Source organism: Diabrotica virgifera, chromosome 4, assembly GCF_917563875.1.
Source record: "Diabrotica virgifera virgifera chromosome 4, PGI_DIABVI_V3a".
Lineage (NCBI taxonomy): Eukaryota > Metazoa > Arthropoda > Insecta > Coleoptera > Chrysomelidae > Diabrotica > Diabrotica virgifera.
This window is the reverse complement of record NC_065446.1, coordinates 234,411,973-234,438,889: the sequence shown is the minus strand read 5'-3', so window position 1 is coordinate 234,438,889 and position 26,917 is coordinate 234,411,973. Positions and strand designations below refer to the sequence as shown.

General features: G+C 33.5%; 1 protein-coding gene and 1 long non-coding RNA gene across 2 annotated transcripts; one reads left to right on the top strand and one right to left on the bottom strand.

Moving 5' to 3' along the window:
- Positions 1–13,467: 13,467 nt before the first annotated feature.
- LOC126884107 (uncharacterized) lies at positions 13,468–25,041 on the bottom strand. Its single transcript, XM_050649908.1, has 2 exons — positions 24,503–25,041; positions 13,468–20,793 (listed from the first exon to the last, which is right to left on the bottom strand). The coding sequence occupies exon 2, from the start codon at positions 20,569–20,571 to the stop codon at positions 16,696–16,698; it is 3,876 nt and encodes a 1,291-aa protein (XP_050505865.1). The 5' UTR covers positions 20,572–20,793; positions 24,503–25,041; the 3' UTR covers positions 13,468–16,695.
- LOC126884109 (uncharacterized) lies at positions 20,772–21,926 on the top strand. The gene is made up of 2 exons (XR_007697855.1): positions 20,772–20,865; positions 21,512–21,926. It is a non-coding gene; the product is annotated as an uncharacterized LOC126884109 (long non-coding RNA).
- Positions 25,042–26,917: the final 1,876 nt, after the last annotated feature.

Below are 26,917 nucleotides of genomic sequence, written 5' to 3'. Positions count from 1 at the left end.
GTTCGTTCAGAAGATCAATGACCAGGTTTTTTCTAAAGACCCAGGTCGACCATTAAAGAACACAACATTTGTTTTTTCACATGTCCCATCAGTTACGAAGCGAGCGTCTTTGAAGAAGGAAAACTTCTCATTCTCAAGTTATAACTTTATCTCCGTACAAATCAAGCCTTGGATTATCAATTGAGAATATAAGAAAATCAAAAGAAGGAAAGGGAAAGAGAAAAGTATTTTCAATTGAATCAAAAGAAAATGAAAAGATAAAGGAAGAAAAAGGGAAGCGAATAGTTTCTGCGCTAAAGCCGAAAGAAAATACAAGTATACAGAAACCCAAGAGGAAAAACCAAACCAAATTCAGTTCGAATAAAGAAGAGAAAGAGGAATGTTTGCCTGCTGATGGACCTTGACATAGCACAGATAGGACAGTATTCTCCTTGAAAGCAATGGTGCCACATGTCTATTTTGTGAAAAACAGTTTTCTGATGATATTATAGGAGTAACATGGGTTCAATTTTTAATGTCCAATCTCTGGGCAGATGAACAGTGTGCCGGAGCTAAGAATACTCTTACGTTTGCGATTTTTGTAGATAATTTTATTTTATTTTTTCAGAGATATGTTTATTATTACTTAAACATAATTTTTTGGCTAAGTTAATTCATATTTTTGTGGTCAAAAGAAAATTTTGCTAGTTTTTGAATGGGGCCCATATTTCAGACTGCGTGGCCTGGTTAGAAAAATATACCCCACTTCATATTATTACCTATAAAATAAATAAACTTTATAATAAAAAATACATAGTTAGCAGTTTTTTTTGCTAATGTCTTGTAGCGTGTATAAATGCCATTTAGACATTATTATAAAAATATAATAAGCAAGTTTCAATAAAAAACAAATGGGGGGCCCATATTCGGACCAGTTCCTCTATACAGTTAGGTCTTTCAAAAAAAAAAAATATTAAAAAGTTTCTAGTCTGAAAAGTAAGCGACTTATGATCAAAAAAAGGTCAGTACCTGGTTTTATCTATGATAAAATCAGTGAAAACAACTCCCTAACTACCCTCCTGATTGAAAATTGGTCTTCACCTTTCTATAATTCCTTTTATATTTGTATTTTCAATACAACCAAGAGGCTTGACCTATTTAAAAGGCCTAATTTTAGAAAAATTGGAGTTTAAAGGAAAATTTATTTTTTGGAATTTCTCATTTTTCACCATTTACTTCAAAATATCTCCGAAAATACTGGAGATGTGAAAAAATGATGGATTACCAAATTGTAGCTTCTTTAATAACTAAAATTACCTTGTGCATAGATTTTCATTACAGTAAACAGTTAGCGAGATATAGCTGTTTAAAACCTCTATTTACGAGCAAACACCCCTTTATTCGAGCCCTTTAAACCCGCCCTAATTAAAAACTGAGGGATCTTATGTAATTTAGTTTTCACAGTCTTATAACTCTTCAAAAACCCTACAAAGTCATTTTTGAAAAATCTTTTCACCGCCAAAAATGAAGGAGCTATGTTCATAAAACGATTTTTTTTTTGAAAAATTCGGATAGTCTGCTTATGGATAATTTTCAATGTATGTATAATACCACAGAACCGGTTCGTATACTGGAAGGTGACTAAAAGACTATTTGTATTTTTATTTGTACATATTTGTAAATTCGTATTTTTGTGTAAATAAATGTTTTTGTAATTCTTTAATTCTACTTTTTTTTCTGTATAGACCTATTAAACTATCTACTTATAAAAACTGTAATGTTATCAACGGTGGTTTTTAAGGGTTGAAATATTATGATATTATATCCTAAAGTATAAAACAATCATTATTTAACCAATCAAAACCAAATTTTACCCATATTAAAGTATACGATGTTTTTATATAATTTTTGAAAATAAGGGGTTGTTTACACCCATAAAAATATTCAACTCCCTTAAGAGTGATATAGAATATGAAGTACAGGGTGAGATGATCCTAATCCCAATTTTTTATGTAAATCGATGCAAGCCGAAATTATTGTTTTAGGATAAGTAAATTTTTTATATATAGCTCCAACAAGGGTGGTTTTAAGGGTTGAAATATTATGATAGTATATCTTAAAGCATAAAACATTCATTATGTAACTAATAAGTACCAAATGTTGGCAATAATAAAGTTTAAAATGTTATTTTATAATTTTTTACAACTAGGGGTAGTTTTCACCCTTACAAAACCAAAAGCGTACAACGGCTCAATATAGAAAATGAACTAGAAGGTGTAATGAGCCTAATCCCAAATTGTTGTACAAATCGATGCTGGACGAAAAAATTGCGAGGTTTTGCCATTTCTTCAGCTTCATTTCCTCGACTAATAGTCAGTTTTTTAATAAAATTTTATATTTGAATTAATGTACGAAGATAATTAAAACGTGGTTTTTATCCTAAATTTGAAACATCCTCTGGAATAATTCCGTTTGCTAATTTTTGTAAAATCTTATTTTTCGATTGCAACCATGTCTCCTAAGCATTGTGTTTTTTGTTTCATGTCAAAATAAGCCTTGGTTCATTTTTTAGAGCCAAATGAATTTGCCACCCACAATTTAGGACTTTTTTAATTATGATTATTTTGGAGTTATTTTGTAATACCACGTGGTGACGGTTATCATTATGTCATATTGACACATTTTGTTTACCTATGATTGATCATGGTTCTTAGTGTCGAACAGTGCCGTTTTATGCACTGGGCGCTTGGGGCGGGCGCCCAGGGGCTCGGGCCCCGGAGGGGCCCGTAAGGACCCGTTCCTCTTACTAATAAAAAAGTAAAGTTCTCTAAATAATTTACGTATTTTCCAAAATAGAAAAAAAAAAGACGAAATACCTGCGATTTCAAATGGTCTGATTTTAAGACTGATGACTTTATAAAAACTGTGAACTTTTAAATAAAAAAGTGATTCCTTAGAACATTGTAAAAAAATGTTTGAAGATGGAGAAAAAGCTTATTATAGAAGACTAAATAAAAGCAACTTTTCTAGAGGAAAACCCAATGGAGGCAAAGAAAAGAGAGATTGGCTAATATACGACGCAAGTGTTAAAGCTGTTTATTGTTACCCGTGCATGTTATTTTCATTTGAAAAAATAGTTTAACTAAGTTTAAACCCACTGGAAACATTTGAATATTGTACTCAAATCTCACGAAGAAAGTAAATTTCATCTGAACTCTATGGTTACATTAATAACAAGATCATCACTAAAAAAATTAAAGAAAAAGGTCTTCTGTGTAAGAGGTATATTTATTATAAATAATAGAGGTATATTAATAGGGGTATAAATAATACAGGTATATTTATTAGAAATAAATATACCTCTTACACAGAAGATCTTTTTCTTCAATTTTTGTAATTGATGGTATACAGCCAGCTACAGGAAATTTTTTCTTATGAAGATCATCATTGATTGGAGTTATAGACGCTGCCTTGAAAGAGCAAGTAAAATGCGAAGCTGACTATTGGATAAACGTCCTAAGACGAGTTGTTGTCACTACTAAATGACTTGCTTCTCAACGACTAGCTTTCCGTTGATGAAATGAGGATTGAACGAGTCATCATAAAGGAAATTGCTTAAGTTGTCTTGTATACTAGGCTAAATTTGACCACTTCTTAGCTGAGCATTTACAACGGAATGCGAATAAATGAAAAGGTTGAGTTAGCTATCTGTCTCACCAAATTTGCAATGAATTTTTGGAAGTAATGAAATCAAAGCTTGTGAAAACTTTTGACGCTGTCAATGCTTTAGTTAAAAACTAGGGATCCATCAAACCTATTTTTCCAGTTAAGCAATAACAGAGACAAAAAATTAGCAATTAAAAATGAAGCCAAGACACTGCAGAATAAAATCTTTGAGACAGCTCTATTGACACTGATTTGGACAAAAACTTTGGAACGAGTTAATGCAAAAGCAATACTTGAACGTCAAGAAACTGTGGACTTAAACGTGTCAATTGGAGTAGAAATAATGACATCTATTTTGATATTTGTTGGAGACGTAAGAAATATGTCAAGCGAAATTGAACTAGAAGCTAAAAATATTTTTTTGCGAAGACGATAATATGTGCTACAATGATGTTACATCAGCTGTTAGATGATTTTCTACGCTAGATAAAGAAACAGCCAAGACGTCAATTAATACTTTATATGTGGAATATAAAAAATATGTTGTTGAAACCAAAGAGAACTTGCATAATGAAATTACCCATTCTATAAAATTATGCCAAAAGTTGAATAAACATTTATAAAATTTGGTGTCATCCAGGATGTAAAGATTGTAAAGGCAACACTTCCCAATATTTTACCTTTACAGCAAGCTTATTTCACGATACCAACTTCTAATGCATCAGGCCAGCGGTCTTTTTCGGCTTTAAAAGAATAAAAATATATTTAACGCCAAATACGGGTCAAGAAAATCTAGACGCATATCACTATTATTGTATTATAGAAAATGAAGACCTGGAGCAAATGAATTGTGATAGTATTATCAGACAGATTGCTAATACCTAGTCAAGCAAAAAAGTGATCTAATTTTTGTCATGTATTTTTTAGAATATATTTTTTTGCTTGTCATGTGTTGTTTTGTGTAACTTTCTGTTTTTTTTATACATTTTTAAATGTATTTTTTGGAATATTTTTTACGTTTGCTATTCTTCTTGTTTGCTAAAAATTGTGTATGGATTTTACGGGTATAAATACAGTGTTTTCTTGTAAAAAATCTGACAACGAATAGCAATTAAGGGGGCCCCTAAATATTCAGCGCCCAGGGCCCGAAGTTAGGTTAAACCGGCACTGGTGTCGAAGGTTGTGCGAAAGCCGTTGCTCTGGTTGAAGATGGGCGAAATTATGGATATGTGGATAGATTACTGCTACACACTCATCGCTCTACCATCCAAAGGGTAGTGGAACGTTTTATACGAACTGGAACAAACAAGCGCAAAGCGGGAAATGGCAGGAAGCGCAAAAGTACCGCGTTAGATGATCGTTTTATACGAGTCACTGACAGTTGAAACTTTAGAGTTAAGACCACGTACATTTTGGTAATAACATATAAGTTCACATCCTACAACACTGTCGGGCTCTATTGGTTTAAAGGCGCTACCTTGGGTATACCATTCATATACTTGATTTTGAAAGATCCATTTCCACTCGCATTCATGTTGTTTAGTTCAGCCTTTACACTGTTGTAATAATTAATTTGATTTCTAGTTCGATCAAATGACATTGACACATTTTTGTAGTTCCCATTTCTTAGAAATTTACCTTGCCGTATTAAAGCAAATACATCATTTTCATCATCCAATATGACCTTAATTGGTCGAATTCGCCCTTGGTTAACTTGCCCAAGTCTGAAGAGCTTAATGTTGGCAGTATTCACATTAGGACTTACGCTTGAGATTATTTTTTGAACTTCAGACTTATCGCTATTCTTACGATGATCCTCAGATAGTTGTTGAACCTGTTCCGGCACACCAAAGAAAATAACATTTCGTTTTCTTTTATTTCATTCGTTGATTTCTTGTATTATTTCTTCCATTTCTAGTGGGTTCGAAGAAGATTTCAAAATCTGGTTATCATTTTTTAGGGCTTGTATTTCAGCCTGAAGTGAGAGAATTAATGATTTTAAGTCCTTAATCTGATTAACAATTTGTCTACAATTTATGCAAGACCAGTCACATCCCTTCTCTTCATCACTAATCAGTTCAAGCTCATTTGCACTAATGTTAACACAAGTATGTCTAAATACTTTAGTACACACAGAGCATTTTAACATTAAATTTGGTTTGTGTGATTTGCTGCAGCAAGAACATATCAAATTTGACGGCATATTTCCGAAAATACAGCTAACGTTACGCTTATGTTCCCTCCTAATACTTTAAAAAGAACAAGAAAAAAAAACAGACTGGAATGTGTTACCTTACTTTATGAATTCTTGTAATTAGCAAGCAATTAAAAATTCTAATATACCTGTTCCAAAACACTAATTGCAAATCACTTTTTAGACTAGTAAAAAGAAATCACAACAAATATCAAATATTAATACGTTGATTCGGTTATTAAAGAGATTCGATGTGGCTTCGATCGTGTCTCAACTACTACTCTGGTATTGGTCCAAGAGCTGTGAGACATTTTTGAGTAGGTATTTTAGGCAACCTGAAAATTTTTCAGGTGACTCTTCCATGATAGCCTAATACAAAAATGCCGGTCTGGCTGGAGGGTAGCGGTTATTTTCCCCAAAAATCCCCCCAAAGTTAAAAAAAGGGCAAAAATTGTTATTACAAAAAATATCATTGACGTGACTTTAAAATAAATTTAAATATTCAAATATAAAGAAAATAAACAAGCCAGGCGATTTGAGGGCGATTTTAACTCTGCAAGATACTTGCATGGGCGTCCCAGGATTATTTTCAGGGGATGCATCTGAACTTCAGAAGATTTCATTTGAATCTGTACATACTATTAACGAGTATAAAATATACAACTATACATACATAGCTATGTATATTCCTTACGGACAGGCAAGTGAAATTGTTATTGTGACAGGGTATTTTTTAATATTAAAAATAAATATTCTAAAGACAGGTTTTTTGGTGAAATTTTCCAACTGCCATGTCATCAAACAAATTACGCGTGCACATCAATGAAAAGCGCTATAGGTAAGCAGAAGTGTGAGAAAGGGCGTGTACTGATAGCTGTTTGCGTCCTCTGTTCTAGCGGAGCGAGTCCGTTCGCTCGAGAATAATCACGTGACCTGGCGATACCCATGTTGTTGTGCCTCGAAACGTTGGAGTAACTATTATATACTATAGTTTTTTAAGTAACTTTTTGTTAATTAAAGGAAAATAATACGTACTATACAATAGATTTTGCAAATATGATAGAAAAAGACAAATTTATTATTATAAATATATAGGTAGAAAAGTATAAAACTATAAGCTAAATAAATTCGGTGTCCGAATCTTGTATTTCTTCTTCAAACTCCTCATGTGAGCTTAAATATTCATTCTCTTCTTCTTCGTCAGACTCATCAGTCGAAGCCTGCACAATCACGGGCGCATCTGAAGAAAGACTTGCCATTGGTGAGATGTGGTGTTATCGAATAATGTAAAAAATATCATGGACACAACACATAGCAAACACGGAAACATTAAGAAAGATGAAAAAGGAAAAAGAAATACTCAACACTATGAAGGAAAAAAATGAGCTACTTTGGTCTTATATTAAGAAATAAAAAACCTGATGTGATAAGTATTGGTTATATAAGTAAGAATACGTAGCAACTCAATTAATTAATCACTAATTAATTTTTAATTAACTCTAAATACATATTACAACTATTTACAGATCAGGTAGAAGAGGAATCTGAGTCTCGAGTGGAGTCTGACGAAGAAAAAGAGAACGAATATTTAAGCTCAGATGAGGAGTTTGAAGAAGTACAAGATTCGGACACAGAATTAAGTTAGTTTATAGTTTTATACTTTTCTACCTATATATTTATAATAATAAATTTGTCTTTTTCTATCATATTTGCAAAATCTATTATATAGTCCGTATTATTTTCCTTTAATAAAAAAAATTACTTACAACAACATGGGTATCGCCAGGTCGTCACGTGATTTTTCTTGAGCGAACGGACTCGCTCAGTTACAACAGAGGACGCAAAGAGCTATCGGTATACGCTCTTTCTCATACTGGTGCTTACCTATAGCGCTTTTCATTTATATGCACGCGTAAATTGTTTGATCACATGGCAGTTGGAAAATTTCACCAAAAAAAACCTGTCTTTTTTAGAATATTTATTTTTAATATTAAAAAATACCCTGTCAAAATAACAATTGCACGTCCCTGTCCGGAAGGAATGTACATAGCTATGCATGTATAGTTGTATATTTTATACTCGTTAATAGTATGTACAGATTCAGATGAAATCTTCTGAAGTTCAGATGCATCCCCTGAAAATAATCCTGGGACGCCCATGCAAATATCTTGCAGAGTTAAAATCGCCCTCAAATCGCCTGGCTTGTTTATTTTCTTTATATTTGAATATTTAAATTTACTTTAAAGTCACGTCAATGATATTTTTTGTAATAACAATTTTTACCCTTTTTTAACTTTGGGGGGGATTTTTGGGGAAAATAACCGCTACGCTCCAGCCAGACCGGCATTTTTGTATTAAGCTATCATGGAAAAGTCACCTGAAAAATTTTCAGGTTGCCTAAAATACCTACTCAAAAATGTCTCACAGCTCTTATACTATATGTACCAGACACAAGGTATGTTGTTCGGTTGTCTATTTAATTGTCTATATTGAATCACAAATGGAACATTATTATTAATGAACCAATATGTATTTATTGACTCTTGAAAGGAAACAGATATAACGACAACTAAATATTGTCAATTTGTTGTTGTCATATCGTGGCTCCACAAAATAATAACATTTAATAGTACTTTAATTCTTTCAATTTAATAAACTTTAATACACAGAAAAGCTTTTTATTTCATATCAATCACAACTGTAAACCACATACCGCTAATAGGCTTAGTATTATAGTAATAAAAAGTTTTAGCGGTATCTACCTCTTTTTATATAAAACTTCGTTTTAAAATATAATTAATGGTTCCCTTAATAAACTGGGGCATATATCCATGCATTAAATCTATTAGCTAGTCCATAAATCCCTAACGGGCCAAAATTGTAGCATTCAATTTTGAAATCGATTTTGCCACCATTTTTTCAAATGTTAGTTACCGCCTTTGGGCCTAGCACGGCAGTATAATAAAACTTTTCCACCCCCGAGGTGGGGTGGCAACCACCCCCATGGAAGCGCCTTTCGGCATTATATAGATTTTGATCCTTGGACTGTCCACTACTTATTCTCAAATTTTCAAGCAAATCGATCCATTCTGTAAAAATTGCGAGGTGAAAAGCTTCGGTTCCTGGACTATAACGATAAACTACAATATCATGGAGTGAGTCGATTTTTTGGCTCGCAAGTGTAGTATACGTTTATAGCAATATAAAAGTTATAACTATACTAAAAAATTTGTTTTAACGTCTTTATTTAATTTGTCTTCTATGCCATCAATATATACACACACTCGAAGTTTCAAAAAGTTCGAATATTTCAAGTAAAGCAACAGGTAACAAAGAAAACCTAGTAGACGAGACACAACCAAAAAATTCCGATTCTTGCCAATACCCATTAGAACGTTGGCCTGAAAAATAATGGAAATCAAGACCAAAAGAGTGTTTTTTCGCCGAGGGGTGCATAATTTTTGAGAACTAGGCATATCTATATGCAAATTATACGGAAATTTCCTTTCATAATCTCTGCGTTTTGTTAAAATTCTCTACAGAGACGGTTTCGCTTCAATAGAATCTATTTAGGAAAATGGCTGCGGGATTTATTCGAATACCGAATTAATTCAAATAAGAAAAGTTCCTTATTGTGTTTTAAAGTTATGACAAAGTTGGGGCAGATAAAAAAGCATTTTCTAAATTTAATATACGCATTGTGTTTCCTTGTAAAGTTCAATATTTGGTAAAAAATGTATACCTTGTTATTATTGTAGGTATATTTGATTTGTAGTAGCACAAAAACAATTTATATATTTATATAGTCCAGGTAAATAAAGTTTTTTGGCTCATTCAGAAGAAAACACAAGTAGAAAAACAACTTTTTTCAGGAAAGACAAATAAATTTTTAAGATCCTAATTTAACTGTAAGTTTTAAATGGTAACTGCTAAAACTTATAAATAAAAACAAGCATATGGATAGGTAAATGTTTTCTAATTGTGTAAGAGGCAAAACTAAAAAAATTATGATATATGATTTAACAAGAAAAAATGATCAACATTTTGAGTTACGTCACTTTTCTTTTAAAATATTCTTCCCTCATTTAAAAATTAACAAAAATACCTAGGAAACTTCTCAAAATACAACGGGTTTTGTGATAAATGATGATACGTTCACGTCAAACGTCAGAGCATAACTCAAACGTGTCATTTTTCCGGAATAAAAATACTCAATTTGCCATCAAATGAATAATGACAGTAACGCCATCTTACGAGGTTGGAAGTACAAATATATGTGACACTTTTCCTGTTAAAAGTGTAGGGACTTTGGAGTCAATTTAGCAGGATAACTGGAATTATGTATTTTTCGAGTTGTGTCACTTTTCTTCCTGATGATCTATAAGCAAATTATACGGAAATTCCCTTTGATAATCTCTGCGTTTTGTTAAAATTCTCTACAGAGACGGTTTCGCTTCAATAGAATCTATTTAGGAGATTGGCTGCAGGAATTATTCGAGTACGGAATTAATTCAAATAAGAAAATTCCTTATTGTGTTTTAAAGTTATGACAAAGTTGGGGTAGATATAAAAGCATTTTTTAAATTTAATATACGCATTGTGTTTTCTTGTAAAGTTCAATATTTGGTTAAAAATATATACTTTGTTTGGTATTGTTGTAGGTATATTTGATTTGAAGTAGTACAAAACAATTTATGTAGTCCAGGTAAATAAAGTTTTTTCGCTCATCCAGAAGAAAAGTGACACAAGTAGAAAAGTAACTTTTTTCAGAAAAGACAAATGGATCTTTTAGATTCTAATTTAACTGTATGTTTTAAACCGTATTTCTTAAAATTTATAAATTAAAAACGAAGCATATGGAGAGGTTAATGTTTTCTAATTGTGTAAGAGACAAAACCAAAAAAACTATGATATATGATTTAACAAGAAAAAGAGATCAACATTTTGAGTTACGTCACTTTTATTTTAAAATATTCTTCCCTCTTTTAAAAATTGACAATAAATACCTAGGACACTTCTCAAAATACAACGGGTTTCATGATAAATAATGATACGTTCACGTCGAATGTCAGAGCAAAACTCAAACGTGTCATTTTTCCGGAATAAAAATACTTATTTTTCCATCAAATTAATAACGACACTAACACCATCTTACGAAATTGCAAGTAAACATTTCTGTGCCACTTTTCCTGTTAAAATATCAGGATTTGTGGAGAAAATTTAGCAGGATATCATGGAATTATGTATTTTTGAGTTATGTTACTTTTCTTTAAAATCACTTCAAATTATACGGAAATTCCTTTTGATAATTCCTGCGGTTTATTAAAATTCTCTACAGAGACGGTTTCGCTTCAATAGAATCTATTTAGGAAAATGGCTGCGGGATTTATTCGAATACGGAATTAATTCAAATAAGAAAAGTTCTTTTATTATTGTGTTTTTTAAAGTTTTGTGTAACAAAGTTTGGGCAGATAAAAAGCATTTTTTTTTAAATTTAATATACGCATTGTGTTTCCCTGTAAATTCAATATTTGGTTAAAAATCTATACTTTGTTTTTATTGTTGTAGGTATATTCGATTTGTAGTAGTACAGAACAATCTATATAATATTTATATAGTCCAGGTAAATAAAGTATTTTTGCTCTTCCAGAAGAAAAGTGACACAAGTAGAAAAACAACTTTTTTCAGGAAAGACAAATAGATTTTTAGATCCTAATTTAACTGTAAGTTTTAAACGGTAACTGCTAAAATTTATAAATCAAAACGAAGCATATGGATAGGTGAATGTTTTCTAATAATTGTGTAAAAAGCAAAACTAAAAAAACTATGACATGTGATTTAACAAGAAAAAATGTTCAACATTTTGAGTTACGTCACCTTTCTTTTAAAATATTGTTCCCTTTTTTAAAAATTGACAAAAAATACATAGAACAATTCTCAAAGTAAAACGGGTTTCATGATAAATAATGATATGCTCACGTCGAACGTCAGAACATAACACAAACATGTCATTTTTCCGGAATAAAAATACTCATTTGCCATCAAATTTCTAACGACACTAACGCCATCTTACGAAATTGGAAGTAAACATTTCTATGCCACTTTTCCTGTTAAAAGTATGGGCTTTTTGGAGCCAATTTAGCAGGATACCTGGAATTGTGTATTTTTCGAGTTATGTCACTTTTCTTCCAGATGATCTATATGCAAATTATACGGAAATTCTCTTTCACAACCTCTGCGTTTTGTTAAAATTCTCTACAGAGACGGTTTCGCTTCAATAGAATATATTTAGAAATAATTCAAATAAGAAAAGTTCCTTATTGTGTTCAAAATTTATGTCAAAGTTGGGGCAGATAAAAAAGCATTTTTTAAATTTAATATACGCATTGTGTTTCCTTGTAAAGTTCAATATTTGGTTAAAAATGTCTACTTTGTTTGGTATTGTTGTAGGTATATTTAATTTGTAGTAGTACAAAAACAATTTATATAGTCCAAGTAAAATAAAGTTTTTCGCTCATCCAGAAGAAAAGTGATACAAGTAGAAAACCAACTTTTTTCAGGAGAGACAAATGCATTTTTTAGATCCTAATTTAACTGTAAGTTTTAAACCGTAACTGGTAAAATTTATAAATTAAAAACCAAAAATTTTCCCAAATAAAACCCAAATATACGCATTGTGTTCCCTTGTAAAGTTCAATATTTGGTTAAAAATGTATACCAACTTTGTTTGTTATTGTTGTAGGTATATTTGATTTGTAGTAGTACAAAAACAATTTATATATTTATACAGACCAGGTAAATAAAGTTTTTTCGCTCATCCAGAAGAAAAGTGACACAAGTAGAAAAACAACTTTTTTAAGGAAAGACAAATGGATTTTTTAGATCCTAATTTATCTGTAAGTTTTAAACCGTAACTGGTAAAATTTATAAATCAAAACGAAGCATATGGATAGGTGAATGTTTTCTAATAATAGTGTAAGACGCAAAGCTAAAAAAACTATGACATATGATTTAACAAGAAAAATGTTCAACATTTTGAGTTACGTCACCTTTCTTTTAAAATATTCTTCCCTCTTTTAAAAATTGACAAAAAATACATAGAAAACTTCTCAAAGTAAAACGGGTTTCATGATAAATAATGATACGCTCACGTCGAACGTCAGAACATAACTCAAACATATCATTTTTCCGGAATAAAAATACTCATTTTGCCATCAAATTACTAACGACAGTAAAGGGGCAGCAACAGTTCTAGCGCAATTTGACGCTTTTTTACATGTAAATCTCCATAAGAAATTTTAAGGTCCATTCTGGTCATTTTTGACGCTTTTTGTGGTGGAGGCGCGACTGCTCGTCAGATCGTGACGTGTGAGGTATCACCGGAAAGGGGAGGGGGTGATGAATACGTTAACACAAAAAACAAAGATGGCGGCATAGGCAAAACGGCACTAAAGCATATCTCCGTTGTTACTGGTCCGATCGTGACGTGTGAGGTATCACCGGAAAGGGGAGGGGGTGACGAATACGTTAACACAAAAAAAAAAAACAAAGATGGCGGCATAGCCAAAACGGCACTATATCGTATCTTCGTTTCTACTAGCTCGATCATCGTGTATGAGGTCTTGTTGGAAAGTGGAAGGTTCAAGGAATATGTTAACATGAAAAACAAACGCAAAGACATTGCCAAAACGGCACTATATCGTATCTTCGTGTCTATTAGTTCAATTTTTGTGAATAAGGTCTTGTTGGAAAAAGAGGGGATATTGAATATGTTAACATAAAAACAAAGATGTCAGCAATGACAAAACAGCACTATATCTTCGTTGCTATTGATTTTAACGCAACAGACGTTGAAGGAAAGGAGAAACATGGCAACATTGCCAAAACGGTGATATATTTGTTGCTATTGGAGATATTTTGACCTGTCAACTTAATGGGGATTCCACGTCTATTACAGTTCTTCGCCTAATCATGCCACCTGTCGGCTGCAACATGTAACTATGCCCAAGCCATCTAGAAGAACGTATACCATTCTTACAGTATGACCAAATCATCAAACATCCTATCACAGTTGATAATCTCGTCATACAAATCACCACCTGTCGGCTGCAGCATGTAACTATGCCCAAGCCCTCTAGAAGAACGTATACCATTCTTACAGTATGACCAAACCATCAAACACCCGATCACAGTTGATAATCTCGTCATACAAATCGCCACCTGTCGGCTGCAACACGTAACTATGCCCAAGCCATCTAGAAGAGCGTATACCATTCTTACAGTACGACCAACAAACATCCTCGATCTCCCTCCAATCATACATTCCTACAATGAGCATATACCATTCTTACGCTGTGGCCAAACCAGCAAACATCTCATGTACAAGTCTTTTCTACGGAAAGTTGGGTAGTATCATGAAAATCACCAAACAAAAAAAAAATGGTATTGCGATTCGCATACTGTATTTTATCTACGGCAAGGAGGGTAATATTATGTAGGTTGGTATTTTACTTTTATAGTTAAATAATCGTCTATTCAATATATAGGAGACTACATTTGCCATCTAGTTTTTATGTTTATTATTAACTCTAATCCTTCCGTAAACGGAACATAATAATGTATACAACGTTTATATGATATATAAACCTTCGGTGTAGAATACTATGACGTTCCCCCACTCATGGAAAATTCACAGATACGCGATAGAATACTATGACGTTCCCCCACTCCTGCAAAATTCGCAGATACATGATAGAATGAATAAAGCAAAAATCAGTATCATTCAACCAATCGATGAAGCAAGATGGAAAAAATTGAGTTGTTCAGAGGTCCGAACGCAGTCAGAAAAATTAAGCAGTTAAATGTAGATGATATACTTATTGATCAATGGATGACAAACACAAAAGTTACCTGCTACATCTTTTATGTCAGCGGAGTACCAGCATCATTTGTACTCTTATCGAAACGTGACTTTGATCCACTTGGACAACATGATGTACCAAGAGTATTAGAATACGTATACACTTTACCTAATCATCGAAGAAGAGGATATGCATGCAAACTTATACATCACATAAAGAAAAATAATGAATTCACTGCGTTCTGCTCCAACGAAGAATCTGAACGGCTTTTTTTAAAAAGCAAATGTATTAATCACGGCTTAATGAATTATAATGTAATGTTTAGATATCCATAATAAATTTATATAAAATATATCTTGTCTTATTTCTTACACGTTTAATGTACTTGTAAATAATAGATGGTGTAGCTTACAATGACAATACATAAAGATGCATGAAACTGCCATGGTTATTAATCCTATTTTGATATCGCCCAATAGAAATATGGGGTATAATAAAATGAATGAAGAGATAAAGAAATGATAAAAATAAAACTTTTTTCATTTATCCACTCACTTATGCGGTTAAAAAAACCTTAAAAAGGAAAAGGTATCTGCTGTTGCCATGCAACGCAGCAGTAGCACACACATTAAAAAACACATCCATCCTTGTTTGCATACAACAATACACTGATCCATAATATAAGAATCAATTTATAAATAATCACATAAAGCATATGATAGAGTGCCAAAGAGGCCTTATACATAACATGGTGTTAAAACAGACATCTTAACGTAATTTGTCATTCAAAATCCTGTAATTTGAGGTGTCATACGATGAGATTCGACATATCAGGCAAATAATAAACGATAATGTGTCAAAAGGGCGTTATACATGACATGGTGTTAAAACAGACATCACAACGTAATTTGACATTCTAAATCCTGTAATTTGAGGTGCTACATGATAAGATTTGACATATAAAAATGATGTTAGCATGCAATGAATGAAAAGTAGTCAATTCGGTCGAACATAAATTTGTTAAAAAAAAAAAAACAAAAATATGTTCTTAACAGCAGTCACCAACGTGAAGGTACGACTACATCGACCGCCATGTTAGTAGAGTTGATGGTTAGTAGGAATGAATTATTTTACATTATATGACAATATATTTAATGATAGCCATATACTTAACTTACATACTAAGATAAGCACATTATTATCTAACTTGGTTTAGTAGACATCTTTTTATTGATCTGTTGGACATCTTTTATTCATATTAATGTTAAAACATCGAAACTTTGGTGTTAATTCTAATTCATTAGATACTATAGTATTCAAAATGAATTATTGAGGGTAAATGCGGTAGCTCTAGGTTATCTAATCTTAAAACTAGGTATTTTTCCGACTCCTGTTTTGTGACAGGCTATCGAAGACTTAAAACTAAATCGGGGAAAAAGAAGACCATTAAGTTATCGATCGTCTTAACTTGGAGGCTACACGAGCAACGGTTCTAGAGTTAACCAGAACGGCTCATTAATTTGCCAGTTATTTTGGTCCATATCAGATATCTTTTTAGTGGTCATAACTAAACATCTTTTTTTTATATGTGCTAATCTTAATAATTTTACTTAATTTTGAGATGCATAACTATGATCTAGTACAATTATCATATTATATAAAAACGATGAATGTAGGAAAGGCTGAGCAAAGGAATATAATAAAAGGGCCTGCTTCAGATATATATAGCATTATGTTAGCTGTAATAATAAAGTTTGATAAATGACTATATTCAATCAACTAAATAATATTTAATGACATTAAAATAATGAGTGATATTAAAGGATGATAAGAGGAATATAATAAAAAAATTGTTTGATTCAGATGTATATTGTGGTTGTAATAAAGTTTAAAAAATGACTATATTCAATCAACATCAATCTTAAAGGCAATCAGATCATCAAGGATAAATGATAAAATATGGCTGGCTTATTGTAATCCTGATTTGTGTTAAATCTAATCAACATCCATCTTAAGATTATCAACTAGATAGTGTCCCCACGGTAGCGTATCATAAGACTCCGGAAGGTGATATCGTTTATCGTCAGTGGGACTAAGAGCAATCTTGCTTTGTGTAATTGTATATACGTGGTGTTTATCAGAGCGTATAAGATTCTGCGAGGCTGTCTTAGTTGTAAAGGTATCCAAACACTCGACATAGTCTTCGAAGGTAATTTTAGTCTTTACAACAGATTTTTTAACCCCCTTCGCCTTCTTTGTCACACCATAATTTTTAATAAGTATTTCAATCTCATCGTCCTCATACTCCTGATCTATTAACTTTCCCCTCAGTTTCATTATATCATTATCTGTGATAGCTACTTTTGTTGTATATAATTTAGATCTGAGCCCTATGTAGTCTGTCATAATGCATCCATTATTCTCATCCTTCATCAGTCCAAGTACTTTTTTATTAACCTGGGGGATGCCATACATATTGTCTTTAGGATAGTCAGATGTATCGAAATACTTGTGGCAGTCTGTTTTCACAGCTTCATAGGGATCTTTTTCCCGTATCTCTACGATCTCACAATCGGTATCTGTATAGCAGGTCGTAAAGTTCTCACCAAACCTTCTATCTAAATACCCATAGTGAAAATCATAGATCGTGGTTTTAGCCAAATCCAATATACTCATGCCCACGTATATTGGTTTATCCAACCATATTTCCGCTCTATGCATCTCGACAGCTACCAAGTTTTCATTAAAAATAGTAGCATTCTTAAATAGGGGACTACTTATTCTAGCTTCTGCTCCGTAACGACCCTCCCATTCAGTAAGCAATTTAATGTCAACGCGCTTGCGCACATTCTCCATGGTCTTGCCGAACACAGCGTTGTTCATCAGCTTGAAGAGATTTTTCTCAAATTCATTTTTCGCTGCCTTTCGGAGATTTGTATTCAAGTCAATGTATGATTTTAACCAAGGACTCTGCTTAAATTTTAGGACTCGGTGAATCTTTTTGAGCACCAATCCGTGTGCTAGCGCTTGCTTCAAAGTTCTGTAATGAATTACGTATCTTTCTTTATCATGAAGGGTAGCCATTAATTTGGTTTGCTCTCGCGGTCGTTTAGGAGGAAGCATAGTTTTAGGGTTCAATGATTGGGGGCAAAACGGAAGATCCTTATGACGATCGTGAATATGTTGGGGGTACTCCAGATCGACCTCGAGGAAGTACCCTTCAGAAGCATCGTCAGGTGTGGACAGAACATCGATGTTAGCATCAACCCACTCGAACCCTCCATACGGAAGGAATTGCGACATTGCCCAGCCATATTGATTATTAACGTCGAAATACATGAGATAGGAGTCGGGCTTTGATGGATCGTAAGATTCCATATACTTGTTATTAGCGTGGACGCGACGTTTCGAGCATACTTGACTCAAACCACCACGAATACCACGCTCCACAAACAAAAACATATCTGGATCTGTTAAAAGCTCCAGTTCCTGTTTTGTATGCTTAAGCATTGCATCCCATGTGAAGCCGGGAAGAGTAAAGTAATGAGCTGGGTCAAGATTATATGTTTTAAGACAACTGGATCGAAATTGCTCAAAGACGTCCGCAAGAAGGAGAATATCCGTTTTCATGTATAAATCGATATAATCCCCGAGATTGGAGCAGGAGAATGAAGACCAGACATCTTGGGCTCTACGATAATGCCGACGAGGACATGGTTTATCCTCAAGTTTATTGTAAAATGCTTCCTGGGGCGGTAGACATGTTTCATTGAATTTTTGGAATGAATCGATATAATCATATGGCATAATACCTTTCTTAGTTAGAAGATTGAAATTCTCCTCAGATAGTGATAAAAATTGAGAGTTGAGATTAGGATATTCTGTCAAATACGAAGAGAGCTTATCGAGAGAAGAAGCCATAAATCGAAAACTATCGATAAAACGGAATTTAATTCGAGCATGATCGATATGTTTCGTAAAAGAGATATATTTCTCCTTAGTAATAGGAAGAAGATCTACTGGACCTTTGATATGCGTAGCAATATCGTTAACAATGAAGTGCGCGTCATACCCGCTAAGGTTATGAAATATCACTGGGATAGTGTGAGCATCTTTGTAATTAATGTTACACCCTTCGTGGGCCGCCCCTCTGTAGTTATGTTCAGGAATCATGTGATCGTGGTCTCGGACTTTCTTATCACTGGGGGAGAAGCGCTGCTCGCAGATATGACAATGAGTGGCAGCATGAAAATCTCTTTCCTGCTGAGATGTCATATTTATATCATAGGGGCACATAAACACTGTAGATACATTCTCAGCAAGCTGATTAAGTTCATCTGCAAACCATTTCATGCAGTCCTTTCCTCGATAAGAGTTATAAAAAGAGAGAGTATCATCATATGAGCATTTGAAGAAATACCCAACTGCTACAGGAATATGTTCCTGATACTTCTTAGGATCTCCCGTACGTTTCAATGCACTTTCGAGATCTGCATATACGGCGAAGGGGGCTTTAATCTTATTCCTATAATTCTTAAATCTTAGCATTTTTCTACTCTCGTCTGGCAGTTTGATGGCTGTTTCATTAATTCTTACGCAATCGGTGGTGTGCGCTTCAAGCTGTTTTGATGATGAAAACGGTTGTAAGCACCTATCACAGATAACATCTGATCGACCTTTGCAGCATGTCTTATGAGCATTTAACTGTTCCTGTGATCGAAAGTAATGCAGGCAGGCATCACAGAAATATTTTGTTCCATCTTCGGTGCTAAGCTGCTTGGAAAGGAGGCGGGATAAATTTTTAATCCAAACGTAATGGTACTGAGTAGGCGGCTCGTCATAATTATCTTGAATCAGAAGAAGATTTATATGTTTATCCTTTCTGTTCTTTGTTAGCAAGATTGGGAGGGTCGTATAGTTCTTCTTCTCCTTTTTCAAATTATATGCGTTAATGGATATATTGTTTTGTTTTTCAAAGTTAGGAATTTGTTTGATGGTCATTGGAAACTGAATACCTTTTAATTTCAATACATCAGAATAGTGTGGATATTTGAAAACTCTTTGAGCATCTTTGGTAGCAGGATATAACGCCGATACAATTGCCCATGCAAAGCATGCCTCATCATCATTTTTGACATTTACGCATGCTTTTTTTCTCTTAATCTGAGGAGGAAGTTCAATGTAGGAGGAGCCAAGTTGCGGTGTAAATTTGTTTATATTCACCCCCAGGTTAACAACTGCCTTTAGAGCCCATCCGGAATCACGTTCTTGGAATTCTTCCAAGTCTCGGCTGATGGGCTCCACTACTTTTTTCTCGAACCATTCATCAAGATTCGTGTCCCGATATATGGCTGAGTTTGAAGTAGTAAAGTACTTCGTTTCATTGATCATCTTATCGCCTTGAGCAATCTCGAATTCTCCACCAAATGCTATATTCACCTTAACGGCCGCCTCTTTCTTTAGTGCGTTCTGAATTCGCCGCTTGAACAGGGCTTTGCAATCCACTAGAAAACTGCCAGGGTCCTTGTGTTTAAGGTTTGAGATGACCCCAGTCCGAATTCGTGAGTTGAACGCAGATAAAGAGTCATCCCATTGTACCCTATGCTTTGCAGTCTCCTTTGTAGGTGTCAGTCCCGCCCCCTTCTTTTGTTCGACCTTTAACTGATTTCGTAGCGTTTTCACTTGCCGCATCTGGGCTTCCAAATGCTGTTTCTCCCCCATTGTCTTAGCATATCTCATAGAGTCCCTGATATTTTTGATTGCCTTATTACATTTCATGAGGCCTTCTCGTATCTTTTCATCATTATAATTGTTTGGGATTAATCCCAAGATGGATGCGATTTTAACAATTAAATCAGCAATTAAAGACATTTTAAGCAAATTCAAAGCTAAATTAAAATGTAAAATTTTCGTAAAACTAGAGAATTAACAAAAAAACTCAAAAATAAATTTTCAGAAAAAAAAAACTACAAATTGTGATAAAAACCACAAATTTTCAAAAAATCAAAAATTTTTTAAAATATATCACTCACCAAAGCACACTTCTGAACTATATAAAACTCATCAGAGCACACGTCTGAACGCTAGGAATATCTGAAACAGAATGAAGAAAATGCCGTAATGTAAGGTATTAAATATACTTCTAGTCGGACGGAAAACTAAATGGTATTATGTTATGCTCAGAAGGCCTCTGAAATGTGTGAATTTGTGCTTGTTCTTCCATAAGAATCAATGTAAAAATGCTGCATTTAAGACATTTATTAAACTTGGTTAATTTTTCAAGGAAGTATCAGTACTACCAACATAAAAAGAAGCAGTACGGCCAACTTAGAACAAATATTACCAGAAAGTAAAAGATACTTTGTGATGATTAGATTGGAGCAGGCACATAAAATTATAAGTCGACTCATTCATAGTTAATTCTTCATCATTCTATCACAAGAAGGATTCATGGTTAGGAATTGAAAGTGGGTTTCATATAATTCTTCTTCCTGGTCTAGTTACGAAAATATTTGAAAAATGGGCAACATAATTATGATAGATGTCAGCTACTTAGCGAAAGATGTGGAAAATGTATGAAGAGAACCGATATACATATATCGAGATATGATGAATAAACACGACATTGAAAACTGTTCAGTTAGATTTGCATAACATTTCGGCGAGAAAACTCCCGCCACTTTCATCACTAACACACTCGATAACACAATAAGTTTTCATTCTTCGAATAACCGTCAAAGCAGGCACAGCAGTTGCTCCAGTATGAAACAGCACATTCAGTTAAACTTGATTAAGACATGTAACGAGCAAGAATTTATTCGAGCCAGCTACGCAGGCGTGTGTTTACCGGCTAGTTTAATATTTCATGAAGTTGCCAGCCAGTATGGGATAAGACAGAGGTGGTAGTAGGTGCAAAGTTCTACTCAAATGGAATTGTAATTACGCCTCATTTCTGGAATGAACATACGAACTAGTATACGACCCAACAGATGCAATTACAAAACATCATCTACCTCATCAAATAGAATTTACGATGAAAAAAGGAATGTTATGTGTAAAAGCGGCGAAGACATAAAAATGTAGAATATTTATTATGATTTTCAGAAAAGCAAATCGACGACTGCCTATTTTAAAGAGGCTCCTGCAGGTCTGCTGGAAATACGAAAAAATATTTTTATTACTGTAGCAAAGATACTTAGGAAAAAATAAATAAATTTTTGAAGTAATTGTTTTTTATATACAACTCAGTTATTGACAATGACCTACTTAGCTATAAAACAAATAATTAAAGAATTAGGTTATATTGTTACAAACAATATATCACTTGATAATAGGAAGTACGTCATTGATGCTTGTAGCAAAAAGGTTGTTGAGCGCAAAGAAAGTGTGATAGCAGAGAAAGAGAGAGAGAGAGAGATAGAGAGAGTTAGGTGCTGACACGTTCTGTCACGTTATTTTACGTCACGTTCTGTCACGTTCTGTCACGTTCTGTCACGTTCTGTTGAGTACTGTCACGTGATTTACGTCATTCACGTAACGCTCTGTTAGTTACTGTCACGTTCTGTTAGTTACTGTGACGTTCTGTGTCACGTGATTACTGCATGAAGTAAACTATGATTCAGCGTTATGTCTGAGGTTATACAGCGATAATTTAACGGTTAGCGCCAAGTCAGATGCAAGTCAGATGTTAGTCAGATGCAAGTCAGATGTATGCCAGATGCATGTTAGCTATATGTCAGATGCGAGTCAGCGGATATAGATAAAGGTGTTAACTAGAGAAACGGCATTCAGATACAAGAAAATTAACGGTGAACATCGTGTCAAGCAGCTTGCTAAGTTATTAGAAAAAGTATAATTCACTCAAAATAATAACGCAACGTGAACAACAACTCAAAACAGTTTTAACACCTAGTACTGAACCTCTTGGAGAACTAAACAATTATCTGAAAACTTCACATCAGACAGAGAAGCATGAAGAGACCAGCGGACACCAAAACAATCGTTTGAGAAATATGCGCCAGAAGGATGAAGAAAGCACAGATGAAGAAGAAGATGAACACCTTCAAAAATATTGGCATCATTCACCAGACCTTGATAGAGCTTATGGTCCACACTATGTTTGGAAAACTGATAAATGGCTAATGGGTGATATGGAAATCAAATTTGCTCCTAAGAATATACTGATTAACGATAGCAAGTACAAGGCTACTTGTGGGCTATATACTGTTATAATTTTATATGTATCCTCAAGACTTTACACCAAATGATAGCCTAAACTATAAAAAAAATATTAGAAGTCACAGGTGTTCATAGAGATTCCCGAGGATATTTGAGACATCAAGCATTCCCGGATAAATTTAATAAGATCATAAAACCTTTGTTTAAAAATAACTCAAACATGCGTCGAAGCCCCTGTGAAAATGTTCGGAAAACTGAGAAAAAACATCGTAAGAGTGTTGAACGCTCTGACCGACAATTTAAACAGCGCACAAGCATAGATTACGAGACATCATCGTTTAACCATTATGTCGTTGGACCTCTGGATAAAAATGTTAAAATAAATCGACTAGGGCATTTAGTTTTTAATTAAAAACTGTAATAATGTACTAGCATAAAAAATTTAAATAAAATAATAAAATGACTCATATTGTCTCTTATTTACTAACCCAATGCATTACAAAGAGTGTCAATATATTTTTAAAAATAAAAATAAGTTGAGTCGTACATAAAATAGAAAATGCAACACGATTATTATCACACTGTTAAAAATAAATACCAGCTACGCTTGGTCGTATATAAAATATAAATGACAGCTACGCTTCATTGTATATTGTTGAAAAACAAAAGTACGGTAGAATGCGGCATAAAAAGATACTGAAATAAATCATAAAATTGTTCAGAAATATACGGACAGGTGTTGCATCATACATGCCTGAAAAACATGAAATAAAACAAATTTATAAATCAAATTAGAAAATAAGAACTAAACGGTAAAATACTATTATCCTAATGCAGATAACAAGAAATATGTGCTAAAAGAAGACGGAGTACCGCGCTAAATGTATCATAAAAAGTTACTATTCTTGAGTGCCCGGGAGTCGGCATACCACCGATTCGGGACCACATGGCTATTTTGGTGGCCCCCGTATCGGCATACCGATTCTGGCTCATGATGAGCTGGAATCCGCCTACCGCTTCTGGCTCATGATGAGCTGGAATCTGGTGCATGAAAGTGACCACGTATCGGCATACCGATTCTGAGCCACATGGCGATTTTGATGCATGAAAGTGGCCCCCCCGTATCGGCATACCGATTCCGGGCCATATGCGGATTCTAGACCATGAAAGTATTAGAAAATAAGAACTAAATAGTAAAATATGATTATCTTAATGTAAAAACCTACCTCATTTATTTATGTAACAAGGAAATATTAAAAGATGAAAAAAGTACAGTAGAAATGAGTCATAAACAGCTATTATTATTTTAGGGATAAAACGTAAAATCAGTTAAAAATATTAGCGACAGATACATCCTACGATATGATAAAAACAAGTAATAAAATTACTATAATAAATCACATTGAATATAAGAATAAAATCACCTATAGTACACACATTTTATTTTAAGAGAAGTATATATATAGATACCTAGAAGACCTGCAAACAAGTTGGGAAGAGAGAATTAAAACCAGTATTACCCATAGATGAAAGGAAACACATGTACATCCAAATTATTTAACAAAAATAGCAAACCAATAAATTCATAAAAACCATATGTAAAATAAACAGCAAAATCTCTTACCTTAATTGAATATTTTCCACTGAACACTGCAACTATACTGTAGAAACTGTCAGATGTCGACTGTGGTATATGCTCGTCTGTTTCAGTATTTATAGGCGAAATTCACACAGCATGAACGTGATCAAATGTTTGAATGTGTTTTGCAAAAACAAGACCTTATAGTTTTAAAAATATGTGATAACATTTACACAAATAACAACTGCGGTTACATGTTCTCATCCGACTACATCCGGACTTTTAGCATTGTGGCTTGTCATATCTTTGGAGGTTAATATTAACAAAAATAACGTCTGCACTCTTTTCTTATCAACCATACACACCCGGCATGTTAACAAACAACTTAAAATATTTTTGTAAATATTTCAAATTATTCGATTTTTCATAATTTTGTACAAATATTTGTATCTTTGGAACGGATAATCAGAAATCAATGTATGACCCATCAAATTAAAGGATTTTGAATGACGAATTACGTTGTGATGTCTGTTTTAACACAATGTTCTGTATAAGGCCTTTTTTTGTACCATATAAGTACATTTTGTGTCAATATAGTACATTGAGAATTTGTAGTTTTTTGTCGTTTTCAGCCATAAATAATGACCGTAACACACTTGGTCAGTGATTTTCTTAATATACATGAAAAGACCTTTCTAATGATATATTGCACGGGGCACTTGGTGCAAAATTGAGCGAATTAGGATTTGCTAGAGATCAAACTGCGATAAGAGATTTTTCTATGCTAATGGCTTTGTTTTAACGTCAATAACAATAAATAAGCATTTACAGCTCAACCAAGTTATCCCTTAGGCCGTTATGGCAATGTACCATGTATCTTCGGAACGGATAATCAGAAATCAATGTGTGACCCATCAAATTAAAGGATTTTGAATGACGAATTACGTTGTGATGTCTGTTTTAACACAATGTTCTGTATAAGGCCTTTTTTGGTACCATATAAGTACATTTTGTGTCAATATAGTACATTGAGAATTTGTAGTTTTTTGTTGTTTTCAGCCATAAATAATGACCGTAACACATTTGGTCAGTGATTTTCTTAATATACATGAAAAGACCTTTCTAATGATATATTGCACGGGGCACTTGGTGCAAAATTGAGCGAATTAGGATTTGCTAGAGATCAAACTGCGATAAGAGATTTTTCTATGCTAATGGCTTTGTTTTAACGTCAATAACAATAAATAAGCATTTACAGCTCAACCAAGTTATCCCTTAGGCCGTTATGGCAATGTACCATGTATCTTCGGAACGGATAATCAGAAATCAATGTGTGACCCATCAAATTAAAGGATTTTGAATGACGAATTACGTTGCGGTGTCTGTTTTAACGCCATGTCATGTATAACGCCCTTTTGACATATTATCGTTTATTATTTGCCTGATATGTCGAATCTCATCGTATGACACCTCAAATTACAGGATTTTGAATGACAAATTACGTTAAGATGTCTGTTTTAACACCATGTTATGTATAAGGCCTCTTTGGCACTCTATCATATGCTTTATGTGATTATTTATAAATTGATTCTTATATTATGGATCAGTGTATTGTTGTATGCAAACAAGGATGGATGTGTTTTTTAATGTGTGTGCTACTGCTGCGTTGCATGGCAACAGCAGATACCTTTTCCTTTTTAAGGTTTTTTTAACCGCATAAGTGAGTGGATAAATGAAAAAAGTTTTATTTTTATCATTTCTTTATCTCTTCATTCATTTTATTATACCCCATATTTCTATTGGGCGATATCAAAATAGGATTAATAACCATGGCAGTTTCATGCATCTTTATGTATTGTCATTGTAAGCTACACCATCTATTATTTACAAGTACATTAAACGTGTAAGAAATAAGACAAGATATATTTTATATAAATTTATTATGGATATCTAAACATTACATTATAATTCATTAAGCCGTGATTAATACATTTGCTTTTTAAAAAAAGCCGTTCAGATTCTTCGTTGGAGCAGAACGCAGTGAATTCATTATTTTTCTTTATGTGATGTATAAGTTTGCATGCATATCCTCTTCTTCGATGATTAGGTAAAGTGTATACGTATTCTAATACTCTTGGTACATCATGTTGTCCAAGTGGATCAAAGTCACGTTTCGATAAGAGTACAAATGATGCTGGTACTCCGCTGACATAAAAGATGTAGCAGGTAACTTTTGTGTTTGTCATCCATTGATCAATAAGTATATCATCTACATTTAACTGCTTAATTTTTCTGACTGCGTTCGGACCTCTGAACAACTCAATTTTTTCCATCTTGCTTCATCGATTGGTTGAATGATACTGATTTTTGCTTTATTCATTCTATCATGTATCTGCGAATTTTGCAGGAGTGGGGGAACGTCATAGTATTCTATCGCGTATCTGTGAATTTTCCATGAGT